The 16,650-nt window shown below is 38.2% G+C and overlaps 1 protein-coding gene across 3 annotated transcripts in view; it reads right to left on the bottom strand.

Moving 5' to 3' along the window:
* Positions 1–16,650, bottom strand: part of ntrk2a (neurotrophic tyrosine kinase, receptor, type 2a) — a 56,856-nt gene that overhangs the window by 13,255 nt on the left and 26,951 nt on the right. For all 3 annotated transcript variants that reach the window (XM_017468708.3, XM_047155443.2, XM_047155444.2), the window contains 2 exons: positions 791–979; positions 61–197 (listed from right to left, as the gene is read on the bottom strand). In XM_017468708.3, coding sequence (XP_017324197.1) covers positions 61–197; positions 791–979 — 326 coding nt within the window. The remainder of the gene's footprint in view (positions 1–60; positions 198–790; positions 980–16,650) is intronic.

Genomic DNA, 16,650 nt, shown 5'->3' with positions numbered 1-16,650 from the left:
CTAGCATGGATTATGTGAAACTATGGCACTATAAAGAGTTGGGAGTATTATCATACTAACCTTGACTGCCACAAGGAGCTTATCCTGGTCGTGTAAAAGATTGAGATTATAGCATTCAGCCAGGAACACTTTTCCGAAGGCCCCTTCGCCAAGTTCCCGCTTAAGCACAATGTTGTGCCTCTTAATGTGCTGGACAACTACACACACAAAACACACACACTTTTAACATACTTGCAATATCTCCATATTTTCTGATTAGGAAATACAAACTTAATAACCGTAATACTATCCTTTTTTGTACATCACTAACAAGGTCTTAGTTATTGTGTATATATGTTTTTTTTTATGTTTGGTAAAAATACAGAGAGTCCGGTGTCCCCTAGTAGAGTGAGGACAGCATGGAGATAAGAGCAGATTAATCAGCCGTTTAATGTGCTGGGGACAGATAGTGAGAGGACGAGAGAGAGAGAGAGAGAGAGAGAGAGAGAGAGAGAGAGAGAGAGAGAGAGAGAACGTAGATTTATCCATGATGCGATTAAGGAATGCTTTTGAAGAAAAACTAGCCAGTCAGCCGATTACATTAGCGTGGGCTAGATGATGAGGCTGCATCGATCTCCAGTAACTCACTGCACACCATAACCCAATATTAAAAGGAACCAGAGTGGAGAAGGAACAAAGAGACAGAGAGGCTGGTAAAGAGGGAGTGTGTGTATGTCTGTGTGTGTGTGTGTGTGTGTGTGTGTGTGTGTGTGTGTGTAGGAGACAATTGCAAGACTTCTGGACGACTCACAGGTGTCGGATTTGTGCAGGTTGCTATTGCTGCGGAAGTACTGCGGGTTCTCGATGACGGGGATCTTGGTCATGCCGATGATGACGGCGTCTGCGTTCATGTCCGAGGACGACGGCGTGTTCGAGCCGTTCGACACGTGATGGAGAGGACTGGCTGAGTCATCGTCGTTGCTAATGACCGATGAAGGCCCTGAGGTGAAGACGGAGAACAAAAAAATGACTAAATATAGCAAAAATCACTGAAGCCGCTACTGTATAAAACCGGATGTATCGAGTGTCCTGTATGCTTTAATGATAGAGTTGTTTACATTTCCTGGCCTGAAATGTAAAAGAGGCACTTTGAGGACGTTTAAGTGGATGGGGATATTAACATCCATCACGGAATATTTAATGACTTTATTAGTTGGACATAGTTTGTGAGGAAAATATGCGGTTTCTGCTGTAATTTGGGGGGGGGGGGGGGGGCAACATATTCCCAGGGCCCTATTAACTTTATTACCCTTTAACTTCAAACACCAAAGACACATTTAAATGAATAACATCATACATTAGTTTAAAATCCATCCTTCATCCAGACTTGAAATTTATAAAAGTTATGAAATTGGAGAATGAACTAGGTTGCACACGCTGAACCCTCATTTGTGTGGATCTAAAAATAGCTGTTAGTCTACATTCATACACTTCAACTCCATACATGAACAGTAGTGAAATGTATAGATTAAACTGAATTAATCCCAGCTCTCAGTCTCATTCATGCTGAAGCCTAACTCCGGCTTTAATTCACCATGTGTTCATATGTGCCATGTAAATCTGGGGAACATAGCACCATGGGAACATAGATACGCTCCCTTAATGCAATAGCCAGCCTCACAGTAGTAGCATGGCTAAAACCAAAGCAATAAAGCTGGACTAATAAACATAAACTCGCTTAGGTAAAGCTAACTCATGCTAGCGTTCAAAACAAATTACTTTCAGGTATTAGTTTATACAATTCTGTCATTTTGTTTATAGTGTAAAAACATAGACACTTTTTGCTTCAGATGCTAATACAAACGCAAGGCTAGCATATTAGCTCATTTCGACAATGCTAATTATCTCATGCTAGCTTTCAAAACAAATGACTTTCATTTATTAGCTACAATTAGTGGCAGGTTCTGCTTCAGAATGCTAACACTGCTAACATGAGCAAGCTGGATTTATTAGCATAGGCTCATTTAGACAATGCTATCTAATTAATAATATTTTTCAGATAACATTCACTTATTTTATTAGTTTGTTTCTTTTACAATAACAGCTTTTGCAACAGCTAAGTGGTTAGCATTAAAACGAGCAAAGCTGGGAGAAAAAAACAACCCTAGCATGACTGGTTCTTGTTAGCTTGATTAGGCAATGTTGACTAGCTCATTCTAGCTTTTTAATGAAGTTTTAGATTGTTATGTAGTAATGAAAATGTGAAGATTTTCTGCTACAGATGAGCTCATTCAGACACAGCTAACTTATTCATAACAGTTTTTGATTCTTTTGCTATATGATAATATGGACAGTTTCTGCCCAAACGTAATGGCTAGCTTTGAAATAATTAAAAACTTTATTAGTTTAAGAAAACAACAGAAAAGAAAAACAATAGTGACTGGTTATTATAAGCTCAATTAGGCAATGCTAACTAGCTTATAGTAGCTTCCGAATGAAATTGCCCTGCTTAAAAAACAAACAAACAATAGAAACCCTTGTAGAATTTGTAATTGATTCGATGGTTATAATGAGAATTGTATTGGTTTTAATGGAAACTGTAATGGTCCCTGTGGGTCTCTACTGGTAATTTGTTGCCTTCTATTGGTGGCATGTTATGTCTAGTTGGATACCATTAAGGACCAATAATAGTAATGGTAATGGTTTTAATGGTTAACTGATGGTTTGTAATGGTATATGTAGTGGAAACCATTAGAATTTCTGTGATGGTTTATATTGGGGTTTTTTTTTTCCAGCAGGCTGGTTATTATCGTATTGGTATAAAGTATATACACATTTCTTGACAATTTTGATTACAAATTCTATCAATTACTTTTACAGTCTTTTAGAAGCTGTGCTTATGTTCTGTGTACGTAGCACATATGCTGCGAAAATGTTTATTAAAAAGTCCATATTACACATTTTAAACAACTTAAATATAATTGTATGGTAGAGCATGTGCAGACGTAGTAGCTGATATTTGGCTGACATACAGTAAGAATGCAGTGCTTCTTAAAACGAACACGCTACGCTAACTAGATACTACTAGCTATAAAACACTTTCATTTATTAGCTTATTTGTGACTTCTATGTGAATGAAGTGGACAGTTTCTGCTTCAGTGGAGTTGCGGGCATGGCTAAGACAAACAAAACCAGTTAGCATGAGCAATTAGCTCAAAAATGCCTCAAATGAAATTCATTTATTTAAATCATTTTGATTATATATAGAATATAGATTGTGTCAGAGACATTTGCTACAATAAAATGATACCTGGATAAAGTCAATTCAAAGCAGCCGGAACCTGCTTTCAACCTAGCATGAGCTCATTTAGGAAGTGCCAGCTAGCTCATACCAGCTTTACTTCATTATTAGCAACATTATGACAAAGAGTCTACTGTTAAATTAGTTGCTTGTGTTCAAACAGTGCTTTATTTAGAAAGGAATTCCTTCATTGCTGGCTGCAAAGAAGCACAGAGATTAGTACACTGTGTAAAATTTCCCTCGTTCAGGTCCAAGATAAACCACTTGGCTGAAAGCAAAAGGGGAAAGAACGTTTTCTGTCTTCTCTTTTTTCTTTTCCAATTCAGTGGCATTTGAAGGTCTTGGTTATGGTCTATTAATGAGTTGCACATTGCCGCTTGTTTTCAGCACTGATTTTGAAACCTAGCAAAAACAGCTTGTCACATATAAGAATACAAAGGTCTTTTGTCATCATGAAAGTAAAAGACAAAATGCACACAGACACACACACACACATACACACACACACACACGCACACACACACACGCAGAGGAAAATGTGGCCACATAGTCTCATTTGTTCCATGGAAGGACAAGAAGAGTTATGGTCTCTTCAGTCATTGACTTTGTTTTCATTGTTTTCTTTGTCTTTTTTCCACTTTGAATTCTTTTATTACTGATTTATGAATCAACTGAGCCCTTTAGAGTAGACTAGCACATCACTGTCACACATGGTTAACCAGATTTCCTTCAAGGATGTGATCTGACTGTTTTTAGGAAAAAGAAAGAAAAAAAAACAGTAAATCAAGTGGGTCCTCAATGGGTCATTTTGACATTTTGAGCGGCTTAAAAAATGAGCACTTTACCACAGAGTTACAGTTTGAGTATGTGAGTCAATCATTGTTGGATGCATTAAAAAAAAACAAAAAAAAAAAACATCCCTGTTGCTGGCAAAATGAGTAAGAGATTGTGAGAAATGAAGTCAGCTGTTCTGGGAACAGAAGAAGAAAAACAACTCATAAATAACAATTTTCTCCAGGCATTTCTCACAAATACACAGTAGTCATTAAGGAAAAGGGATTTTTTATTTTTGATTCTTTCTTTTAATACACAAAAAGTAAGTGCATGGAAGTTTGTAAGGGCCAGTAAAAATTCTTTTGTACAAGTATTTTTATAAGTACTCACAAAAAATTAAAAGCTAAAACAAAAATTGAAAGCTAAAACAAAAATTAAAAGCGAAATAAAATTAAAACAATGATAAAAAAAAGAAGAAAAAAGTAAATAAAAAAAAGCCTAAAGCCTAACAGTGACCACGAGCTAGAACTGAACTCATGATCACAGTCTTCGAACACTAAGCCATTACTTATATTTACATCAGGCTCTGAACATCCAGCACCATGCCACATACAGTGTAACTTCAAAACAACCCCTTTAAAACTGCAGATGTGTCAACCCGTCCTTAAGCACGCGTCGACAGTGACATTAACAAGAACACATTCTTTGAGCTCTACTCGGTGTGAGATGTTATTCTGTCTGAGACTCCCTCTGGACCAACCTTTCATCAGGTAACTGCACCACAACACTCTAAAGAACGAACTTCACACATATTTCAAGATCCAGACTTCCATCCTATACTCAAGCAATCACCAAGACCCAGAGGACTGTTCTGCTCTGGAATGCAGATGTATTAATGCTGAGGATTTGTGGGAACGCAGAAATAATACTTGTAGAGGTTACAGAAACATAGGCGTAAAAGAGACTAATTTCTCAGTAACCAATGGAAAAATGCAAAGGCTGATGAAAGCAGCATCTTTTTTTTTTGCAGCTTAGTTTGTATGGAATGAAATTAAATCAGTCGTTTGTTAGAACTCCTACATGTGTGAGATTGCATTGGTTTTTAAATGACTATGGTCTATGCAGTTCAAATATGATAATCAAAGAGAAAAGTTTTCCCCCAGTCTTTTTAGGTAATCACTTTCCAGGATATTTTTTTTACGACTTGTCTACTGTATAATTTACTGTAAGTTTCTCTTGTATGTCTCCCGTCCTTAGTTCTTCTTTAGATTCCTAAATAGGTTCTGCTTGAAATTCCTTGAAAGGTTTCTACTTAGATTCTTTAAAATGTTCTACTTCACGTCCTAAATTAGTTCTACTTGCAATTACTAAATTTGTTCTACATAGTAAAATCCCCAGTGATGAATTAAGATCCAGAGTGTTGATTTAACACTTTTACAGTTCATTTGTGTCCAACTGTACATCAAACATTGTAGAGTATTAATTCAACACTGGGGATTTTGCTGTGTCTTCTGAGATTCCTAAGGTCTACTTAATTTCCTAAAAATGTTCTACTCAGTTTCCTAAATTAGTTTTACTTGCGATTCCTTAATTAGCCCTAATTGAGATTCTTAACTAAGTTCTACTCAATTTCCAAAAAAGTCTATGTATCTTTCTAAATTAGTTCTACATGAGATTGCTAAGTTCTACACAATTTCCTAAAAAAAGTTCTATGTAGTTTCCTAAATGAGTTCTACTCGAAATTCCTAAGTTCCATGTAGTTTCCTAAATAAGTTTTACTTAATTTCCTAAAAAGGTTCTATGTAGCTTCCTAAATACGTTCTACTTACTTGACTAAAACTGTTCTACTTATGATTCCTAAATTAGCCGTACTTGAGATTCTTAAGTAAGTTCTACTTAATTTCCTACAAAAAAAATCTATGTAGCTTCCTAAATTAGTTCTACTTGAGATTTGAAAGTTTTAATTAATTTCCTAAAGAGGTTCTATGTAGCTTCCTAAATTAATTCTACTTGAGATTCCTAAATAAGTTCTATACTAAGTTCTAAATAAGTTCTATACTAGATTCTTAAATAAATTCCACTTACAATCCTAAATAAGTGCTAGATGAGATAAAAAAAAAAAGGTCCTAAATGTGAAATTCCTAAATATATTCTACTACCGATTCATAAAAGAAAAAACCTTCTGCTTGAAATTCCTATGTTCTACTCAAGATTCTTGACTCTAAATAAGCTGCTCTTAGCGTCCTGAATAGGTTCTACCTGAGATTCAGGTTTCAAAACTGTTGTAAAGTTCAACATAGAAAATGTATGATTACATCAGAGGGACAAACCATTTAACATCCTTCTATAAGCATGAAGGATTTAAATAGTTTGATATGAATATGCCGTGTCAGTTAAAAATGGTAACATGCTCCAAATGTAATGCAATTTGTTGTGTCAATTTAACATGTTTCCATTATCTCGTTGAATTTCTATATGTTTTAAATGCGTATCTTTTAAATGCAAATGAGCTGTTGCTCCCTGCCCACTTTCCAGAAGAGGGCTGTGTCTTTACAGCTCGTGCTTCGCATACTATGGCAACAACAAATCAGGAGAACCAATATGACTGACACCGTAAAAACCGGTAAATGCAGCCCGATATGTATGAACCAGAGTCGGACTCTGGCAGAAGTAACAACTGTTAGAATGAACCAGGACGTTTCTGAATGGTTACTACATGGTTATGGTTAATACAATCAGAGACAACAGTAACTTTAGCTGCATTAGCCATGGAATCTGCTAACAAGCACATTCGGAAAGGCGATTTGCAAGCATTCACAAAATATAAAGTGCGATACTTACGTCTTCTGGATATGAAGCTGGATCACGAACTGTTGGTACTGATCCCATGCTTGAGAATCAACTTTTTAGCCAATCCTTTTTGTATTGACCCTCGTTCACAAAGCAGTCTGGTATAAAATGATTCGCACGCATACATGAATTTAGCTATTTGGGTCACATTTCCTCCAAGAATAAAACTACTCCACTGCGTCTTCAGTGGCTCTGACGCCGTGAGTACATGAAGACTCTTATGTTCATTCTTAAAGCCAACAACAGAACACTTACAAAGCTTACAAATCGGAGACTTGTTCCTTCTTATCACTGTAGCTGCTCCAGCGCGGAATAAACATGGCGGACTGTGTGCGGCTCACTCAGGGGAGGATCTATGCTAATAGGGCAGAGTCCATGACCAGTCGTGGGCGGGGCCTGTTCCAATGTGATGTCACATTGGAGAGAAAACGAAAACTGCTCATTTTGAGACACTGTTTATGATTTATGGGGAATATTAAAAAAAGGAGTGTGTGGATTTTTACCATTGTAGGGTGGTTGTGTACACACACTGCCAACACACATTTATGTTCAAACACCATGTAAACGTGAATTTTGCATAATAGGTGCTCTTTAAAAGCAAGCAGCTACCCAATGAGCAAGAAGGCAACTTTCTCACGAAAGCAGTCGGATATATATATATAAGAGAAGAAGAACACAACTAAGCATTAGCCATGGTGATATTTGAGCTAGAATTGACAAGCTGTCATGATGCTACATTTCTCTAGATAGCATATGACAGCGCAAAATAATTCCCAGGAAACTAAGTATCCCATTACAGGTGCCTCATGAGAAATATATGATTTCCCAATTTGTCAAATGGGGAGATGGTTTAAATGCTGGTGAACGTTTAGAGCTTGCAAAGTGTTCTCTGTTGGCCTGACAGTTCTCGCCGTAAAAAGAAAAAACTGAATGCAGTAATATATTTTTCCTCATTCATTCTCATCACTGTTTTAGTCAATTAGATTATGTTCCCTGATATTTCCATGAGTTCTGAGCTTCACAACTTTAAGTAAATCCCTCAGACGTTTATTTGAGTGGGAAATAATTTCAGATTGCCAGCCAAACGTGTGGCAATAAACGTGTCGGTGCTGGTTGACGTACAATGTTGAGGCGTGAACTTATCTAGCCCGGTTTTAAAATCAACCTTTTAAAGTGCTGAAATGGCTGAGGAAGGATAAACGGATTTAGTCACGGAATTGCCGATGACGCAATTTTTAGCAAGGATTTTAATGAAAGAAAATTGATGAGTTATAATCATTAGTGGTGATTCGTGCATGGTTGTTGAAAGCCAGTGTCATCTTTTCTTATTTACAGGCAGTTACATGTAAAGCCTTCTAATGTATGATGTTCACACTGTGAGCTATTCAATTAAAAGGCCTTTAACACCCACCTAAGACCTAAAATACTGTTTTGGTGAGTGTTAAGATGATCAGCAAGAACTGCATGAATGATTCAGTACCAGTATGTAGTGGGGTTACTGTAAGTTCTATTATTTCTATTATTTTTCTGTTCTATTTGAATGCATGATACAAAATACTGCAAATGTAAATGTATCATGCAAACCAAAAAAAAAAGCACAAAAGCACTTAAATTAAATGTTTTCTATTTATTCAGAAATACATCTGGGAATGGAGACATGAGGATGGTCATGAGACTCCGGTGATTAGTCTCAATCACTGGTGTGAAATTGGTCATTAAAATAGATTTTAAAAAGTTTGAGCAAAAAAAAGTTTGTTTATTTCAGTGATGTGAGACACAATTTTCAAAACTGTTTAGTTCCCAACTAAGAACAGTTAGTTCCAGTCCGCTACCCTGATTGGCTGAGAGGCAAGAGCGCCTTTATTTCCTGTAGACGCACTGGGACGTGTATCAGTCCGCTTTTATGCAACTGATATTGCATAAAAGTAATATCAGTTCAGATTACCTACGTCCGAATCACAGCCATAACGATATTCAGTGGAACCGCACTCTTCTGTATCGCTTGTCCGATATTGCATAAATAGTCTCTTCTGTACGCTGTAAAAAAAATACAACTAAGTAATAGTTTTCCACGTTTAAAATATCTGTTGTTACAATATGTTCAAGTGGCAAAATTTTAGTCTGATATGTTTTCCTTTCCTGGGTGGATGTGGTGTCATTTCTTGATTACTTTCGGAATGAAATGTGACATCCTGAATTCTGTGAAGATAGATTGGTCAGTTATAAGACGTTAGTATTGTGCGTATGATTTTGCCTCGTGGTTTGCATGACAGGAGGCATACAGAATCTGTCAGCCTTGACCAGCCATCAAATTCAAGCTGATTGATCTTGTCAGATAACTGTATATTTAACTTTCTAAAATGATTTTATTATTGATTTTTGAAAAGAAACGTGTAGAAATTTAACATCGCTGTTTTATCGTTATTACGTATATACCTTATGTAGCTTCTGAAGGGCAAAAAAAAAAATTGTACCCCGTAGGTAGGTACATACGATACATTAAGAGCCAGGGGGGTGTAAACTTTTGAACAGGATGATCGGTGTAAATTGTTTGTATCTTGTCTTCTGGGACACATCTTATTTAGCGTCTGAAGGGCAGTACTAAATGAAGAAAAAAGACCTTTGAACACAATTATAACAATTTACACTGATCATCCTGTTCAAAAGTTTACACCCCTCTGGCTCTTAATGTATCGTGTTACGTCCTTGAGCATCAGTGAATGTTTGCACCTTTCGTAATAGTCGTGTACGAATCACTCAGTTGTCCTCAGTGTGAAAAGATGGATCTCAACATCATATAGCCGCTGCTGGAAAGGGGTCAAATATGCAGAAGATGCTGGAAAAGCATGCATATATATATATATATATATATATATGACTGATTTGAAAAGCTGGTGCAAATCCAAAACAAACTCATTACATAAACTCATTACCCCCCCGGAGTTTGTGATAAATAATGATTAAAAAAAAAAAATTTAAAGCAATGTTCTGTTTGGAGGGAAAACAGTTCAGGTTTCAGTGAAGAGTGGAAAGAAAATGGTGGTTGGGGGTTAAAAAAAGGACATGATGCGAAAGAAAACAGCTGTAAAGGAGAAACAGATCATTATGGATTTTTCACATTTACATAACTGGCAGTTGCAAATTTGTGCCAAACTGTATGAAAAGTTGCCAGTGATGTGAAGAAGGGTGAGGGGTTAACAATTACTTTAGCTTGAAATGTTAGCTTTGTGGTAGATGATAGCTAAGAACACTAATTATTCTTCACAAACCATATTGATAGTCTGCACTACATTATGAAGAGTCATCAATTACTCTGTCACTTTAGTTTCTAAAGTATTCCTGTATTCCCGCATGCAATGTAAACCTGCTGTTAGATTTTTAAGAGGCTTAACATGGCTACAAAAGTCACAGCAGCTCTGCCTGCAGCCTAGCATCTAGACTGCTAGCTCACACGACGTATTTAGGAAAAAAATAAATAAAATAAAGAATGCAACTAGCCATGTGAAATCTTTTGAACTCTCACTAAACATCCTGTAACACACAGAACTTCTTCAACTGAAATATGTTTCTCCATCACAAGGACAGGTCTAGCATTTTGTCAAAGGTGAAAAGGAAGAAAATTGCATTTAAAGATTTCATTCCATCACAGACATTTTTGCTCAGCGCCGTTTAGGTTTCGCAGGTTTTCAGACGTGGCCATGAACGGTGCACACGTGTAATCATGCACTTTAGCTACAAAACTTGCTGTTTATAATGTTAGCTTGTTGAGTTTAATTGAAGAGATTTAATTCAAGTACATTTTGCTGTTTTTATTGCATCAGCGTTTCTCAGTGTCAATGAATGATGGACGTCAAGAACGACATACTGGGTAAGAGCTGTTATTTTCTATCACTTAGCACTAGCTAGCACTTGCTGCAGCACTGAATGTTAGCGTGTGCTGCTAGTTATGAGCTCCTTGTGCTGAGGTTTATGTTTAAGATGTCTAATCAGGTTACTTTTATTGTACAAAGATGCTGCAGTTCATCTTTTTGACAATTTTTGCAGTCTTCCTGCAGTCTACTTTGCTTCGATGACCATCGTTAATAGTGAAATACACGTCCCGTTGTTTGTTTGTTAGCGTGATAACGTGCACTGTAGTGCGTCTCATAGTGTCCTGTTATTTCAGAGCATTTTTTAAACAAGCATGAGGAAAAGAGCACAGTATCGGCCCGATACTCTGGGTTACTCTCTGGGTTACTGGTCGGAAGGTCGGGGTTCAAGCCCCAGCACTGCCAAGCTGCCACTCGGGGCCTTGAGCAAGGCCCTTAAGGCTCTCTGCTCCAGGGGTGCTGTATCATGGCTGACCCTGCGCTCTGACCCCAACTTCCTCACATGCTGGGGTATGTGAAGAAAAGAATTTCATTGTGCTTTAATGTATATGTATCCAATAAACGGTACATATACATTAAATTATATACATATAATGCTGATGATAATGTATATAATCTTTGATAATATCATTATACCTGATACCAGTCAGGTATAGATGCATTCTTAATTTTGCTCAAAATGCAAATGGACTCAAATTTGATTAAAATATGATAAATCATGGTTATGCAATTCAAGATATTACATAATTCTAGACAGAGAATTACACAAGACAAGTAACATCTGAGTGGCAGGCTGAACATTTACATTTACTCAACCGAAAAACGTTTTTATTCAAAACCACTTTCAAACGAGGCAGATTTCAACCAAACCACAGAGCTAAGCAGGTCAGGGTTAAGGGACTTGCCAAAATAGTGGCTCGGGTAGCGCTGGGATTTAAACTCACAACCTTCCACTCACCAAAACCTTAACTCCTGAGCTCTCACTGCCTCTTTATTACACTTTACCAGAATAATATCATCATTAGATCATCAAAGACCTCTAGAATTCAAGAGAAAAAAATCCAACCATAGACAAAGCAGAGCGACTGACGCACTTTATCCCAGGTCTGAAACCCCACGTCGCCAGGGAAATAGATCTCTCTGTATGACACACACACACACACACACAAGGTCACACTATGACATGTGCTATAGGTTTTTGTCTGCATTGAAAATCATTACAAATGCAGTTTATTTGCACAAGGTCAGACTTCAGTCTGTTACACGGGTGAGCGAGAAATGGAGACAGATGAAGTGTTTATTGGGTGAGAAGGGGTCATAACCTAACACACGGCCTGGGGTACTGCGGCCGAACGGAGGTCATGGTGTTGCATTGATCCGCTCAGAGTTCAGGAGATAATTGAACATCAGGCGGCTCCGATGATTAACGATGCCATGTTAGATGGCTTAGTGATTAGCATGCTTGCCTCGCACCGCCGGGGTTTAGGGTTTGAATCCCGGCTCTGCCTTATGTGTGCGGAGATTGCATGTTCTTCCTGTGCTTCAGGGGTTGGCATTTCCAAATTGTCTGTAGTGTGTGAATGTGTGTGTGATTGTGCCCTGCAATGGGTTGGCACTATATCCACGATGTCCCCCACCCTGTACCCCAAGTCCCCTGGGTTAGGCTCCAGGCTCCCCGTGACCCTGTGTAGAATAAGCGGTACAGAAAATGGATGGATGGATGTTATGAACCTTTGTGTCAAGTGACACACATTTAGCTAATTTTGCTGCACGTTAATTTGTTGCAGTCCAAGCTAAGCAGTTGCAGGTAAAGATTCTAGATCAACCTCTCCATATCTGTCAGCGCTCTGGGGCTACATTCCCGGAGAAAAAGGTATTAAACCTGTCACTGGGATGGTACCCACTACTTTTTTACCTATGGCCATTGATTATTTTCTAATAACCGGCACACCCCGTAGTGTTTTACTGCCCTTATACCACAGCTATTTGTCAATGATCGCTCTGTCTTGAAGACTTTCCTGTGGTGGAAAACTTACACTGTACTGACACTAGAGAGATCTTTTTACGAGAGAGCTTTTACCAGAGCTTCACTAAATATTTCTCAACAACTATATATCTAAATAACAACACTTCTCTATAGATATGTTTTTTATTATTATTATTATTATTAAGCTTTAGGCTTATGATTACGTGGAGCGTCGGCCTTACAAGTCTCTGTGAATGAACTGTTACTATAGAAACGATAACTTATTAGCATACAAACTTGTGATTTGAATTACGGCTGTCACTCCTGTTCGAGCTACTGTTACAGAAAATCTGTCAACATATTCTGACCAATTAGAATCGAGAATCAGGTGTACTACATACACTTTAGTGTACCAAAGGAGGACAAACAATGGTGTAATTTTTTTCTGAGAGTTATAGTAGACTACAACGGGCATATGTTTTTCATGTCAAATGCTCCAAATTACAGTCTGTTTATTTAAACCCTTTGCTTGTGCATGTGTGTGTGTGTGTGTGTGTGTGTGTGTGTGTGTGTGTGTGTGTGTGTGTGTGAGAACGTGTGCGTCTGTATCCGGTAAGGAAACCTGACCCCCGCCAACTTTTAAACTCTTGTTTTCTTTGAGCAAGCTGAGAGGAAGTGATATATTGATCGGAGAAGCTAATGAGGGAAGAAGGAGAGAGGGATGGATCAGATGGGAGGGATGAGAGACGACTGGAGACAAGAGAAGAGGGAGGGGGGAATGGACGACCTGTCTTCCGGATTGGATTTCGGTTACACAGCAATACCGCAACTGGGCCCTGTGCTCCAGCTGCTGCCAGGTCAGGACAAGGAAGAGTGAATATTATGTTCCCAAAAATAGCGTAAAGAGATTTTAATGGCTGGCGCTATTTATTTATTTATTTATTTATTTAAAAAAAAAAAAAAAACATCTCTCATTTTCTCCAGTGACAGAAGAACAGCTTTCATTTTCAAATAATGGAGAAGAGCTCTGTCCATTAATCTCACCTTATTCTCTGTTCAAAGGATCCTGACAAAACCATTCTCGAATCTGATTGGTCAGAAGGTGTGGATTGATTGTCTAGAACAGCAGCTCTGACAGAAGTTCATAGTTTATATCAATTGAACCCGTTCTAATGTGTTATCGTTTCTATAGCAACTCATTCACAGGGACTTGTATGGCAGACACTCCACATAATCCACGGCTTTCTGTCATTTCTGTAATGTTTATTTTTTGCGTCATTAATTTCAAGATAGAGAAAAAGGAAAGGTTGGCGAGGCAACAACTCTTTATAGCCTGGACAACGTAAGTAATATCACGTAAACGTACCTTTAAATAAATAAAAATCAGATCTGTTGTCTATTAATAAATTCAACACTGCAATCGTTAGCAAATGTGGCATCAAATGAATAAAACTTGTGCTGTTTTTGGAAAATAGTTAGCTTCAATTTTTAAGAATTATTTTCCTATAACAGCACGCCCAAAGTGTCTCAACTTTCTCTGAAGTTGACCAAGTTTCCCAAAAAACCGTAATAAAGTTAACACTAACTTAACTGGGAGAGAGAGAGCGTTAAATGTGATGCTCGCTCTACCATCTAGTAATGATCACTGGGAATCTATACCATGATCACTAACGCTCGCTGAAAATCATACATCTTACGTTGGAGATAGAAATTACTATCAGTATTAGACCAATATTGGCTTGAAACCATCCATCCGTCCATTTTCTGTGCCACTTATCCTACACAAGGTCGCAGGGGAGCTTGGAGCCTATCCCAGGGAATTCGGGGCACGGGGCAGGGGACAGCCTGGACAGGGGGGATAACCAATCACAGGGTAAAATCACACACACTACGGACAATCCAGAGATGCATGTTTTTGGACTGCAGGAGGAAACCGGAGTACCCGGAGGAAACCCCGAAGCACATACTTAACATAGATTAATAGCATGGACCGTTTTTTATTTTAAGCAAATGATTTGCTGAATGAAAATAATAGCAAACAGGGCAACCTCATCCTCATAGCAATATTGCAATTATTAAATAAATATTCTCAGCTTTGACATTTTTCCCATCTTACCTTTTATTTCCAGTGCATCTGTATTGCATAGGTAGAATTACCACAGACAGGAATGCCAACACATTTCCCTGTACTGAGATAAGATTATTATTGTTGCCCCAACAACTGCCCTAATGACTGCCCTTATGTTTTCTGTTTGGGTTTTTTTTTTTTTTTTTTGGTACAGAGAAACGTCTTCTCCTTTGTAACTGCACAGACACTACAAATGCAAACAGGCTAAGTTAGAAAATTACTGGAGTATTCGTGTAAAGTGAAAAACGGTATATATTTCGTTTCATGATATTAGAAGAAAATAAATTGGTGCATCCTTACTAGTTATCAAATGTTATGGAACATACTGGCTGCAGAAGGCCATGAAAGCCAACATAATTGCAATTGTACACTCAGATCCATGCACAAAGATTTCTAAAGCCAGGCCTCAAAGCGTTTCCTTCCAGAATCTTCCATCATCTCCTCAGGGCCACTCTGGATCCCAAGCCCATCACTCAGTCAGTGAATGTTTACTGCACGGCAGGAAATCCACTCAGGACAGAGTAGAGAAGGCAAAGTTCAGGGAGATACATGAGCGAAAAGCTGACGCAAATCCAAAACAAACTCATTAAGAAACAGCCAGTCTCAGAGTATGCGATTTAAATAAATAAACAAACAAACAAACAAACAAACAGACAAACTGGGATGTATTGCTCTGTTTCAAGGTCAGGTTTCAGTGGAGAGCAAAATGAAAACGGTGTGATGAGATATTAGCATTATACGTGGATATGGTTTAAAAAGTGAAAGAAAATGAGAACGTGTAGATGTAGCAAATGGATCAAGGTGCATTTTTCGTGTTTATATTAATAAAAGCAGAATGATGAACGGTAGGAAAGGACTTTCTCAAGCACTTTTGTAACACTCCATTAGAAGTTCGACCCATGTCGTTTGAGATTCAGTTGACGTTACGACGCTATAGGTGAAGAAGCGCGGAATGAAAGTGCGCCGAAGGAAAAGGTTACGAGAGGGACAGCAATGGCAGCAGAACAAGCGTTCATTCAGATGTTCCTCGCGGCTTCGCAGCCACAGCCTAGCTAAAACATTCCTCAGATTGTTGCTCTCCCATATTTCCACACCATAGAAACGTTCCACAGCTTCAGCCATGTTCGTCCAGGCTCTCGCTTAGGAAACCAGACAGAGAAATGAAGCGCCCAGACATACGCCCTGTCATGTTTACATTTCCCTATCATCATCAACCCCCCCAAATGCACACACAAACACACACTCACTTTTATTCAAGCCTGAACCAACTACAAACAAGGCAGATAGTGAGAGCTGGTGGGTTTTTTTGGGTTTTGTTCCTGTGCAGTGGAAACTGAAAAGGCAGACTTTTTGTTCTTTAGGGGAAAGAGACAGCCAAGGAACTGGAACACCTCGGGATTTAGAAGTAGTGTGTGTGTGTGTGTGTGTGTGTGTGTGTGTCTTGGCATGATGCAAAATGCGAGGAAACGGAAGAGAGGAAATTCTTCCACCTCCACAGTGAGATATGGGACAGAGGGAGAACATTCTGGAAAATTCACTTCTAACCAACTTTCAGTTGAAGTTCCCAAAAACCGGTGGGGGGGAAAAAAAAGTACCAGGCTGTTTCACAATCAGATCTGTGTAACATATTCATGTTTTATTCAACTTTTAAATCTTACCTTTCTTGACAAGTCTTGCATGTTTAAAAAGTTTCAATGTTGGCATTTCTATAATTCGAATAACCACCAAAGTGAACATATGCTGCTGCGTAGTGAAAAACTCTCCATTATAGCCCGATAAATCC

Source organism: Ictalurus punctatus, chromosome 5 (assembly GCF_001660625.3).
Source record: "Ictalurus punctatus breed USDA103 chromosome 5, Coco_2.0, whole genome shotgun sequence".
Taxonomy (NCBI): Eukaryota; Metazoa; Chordata; class Actinopteri; order Siluriformes; family Ictaluridae; genus Ictalurus; species Ictalurus punctatus.
This window is presented reverse-complemented; position numbering and strand designations above follow the sequence as displayed.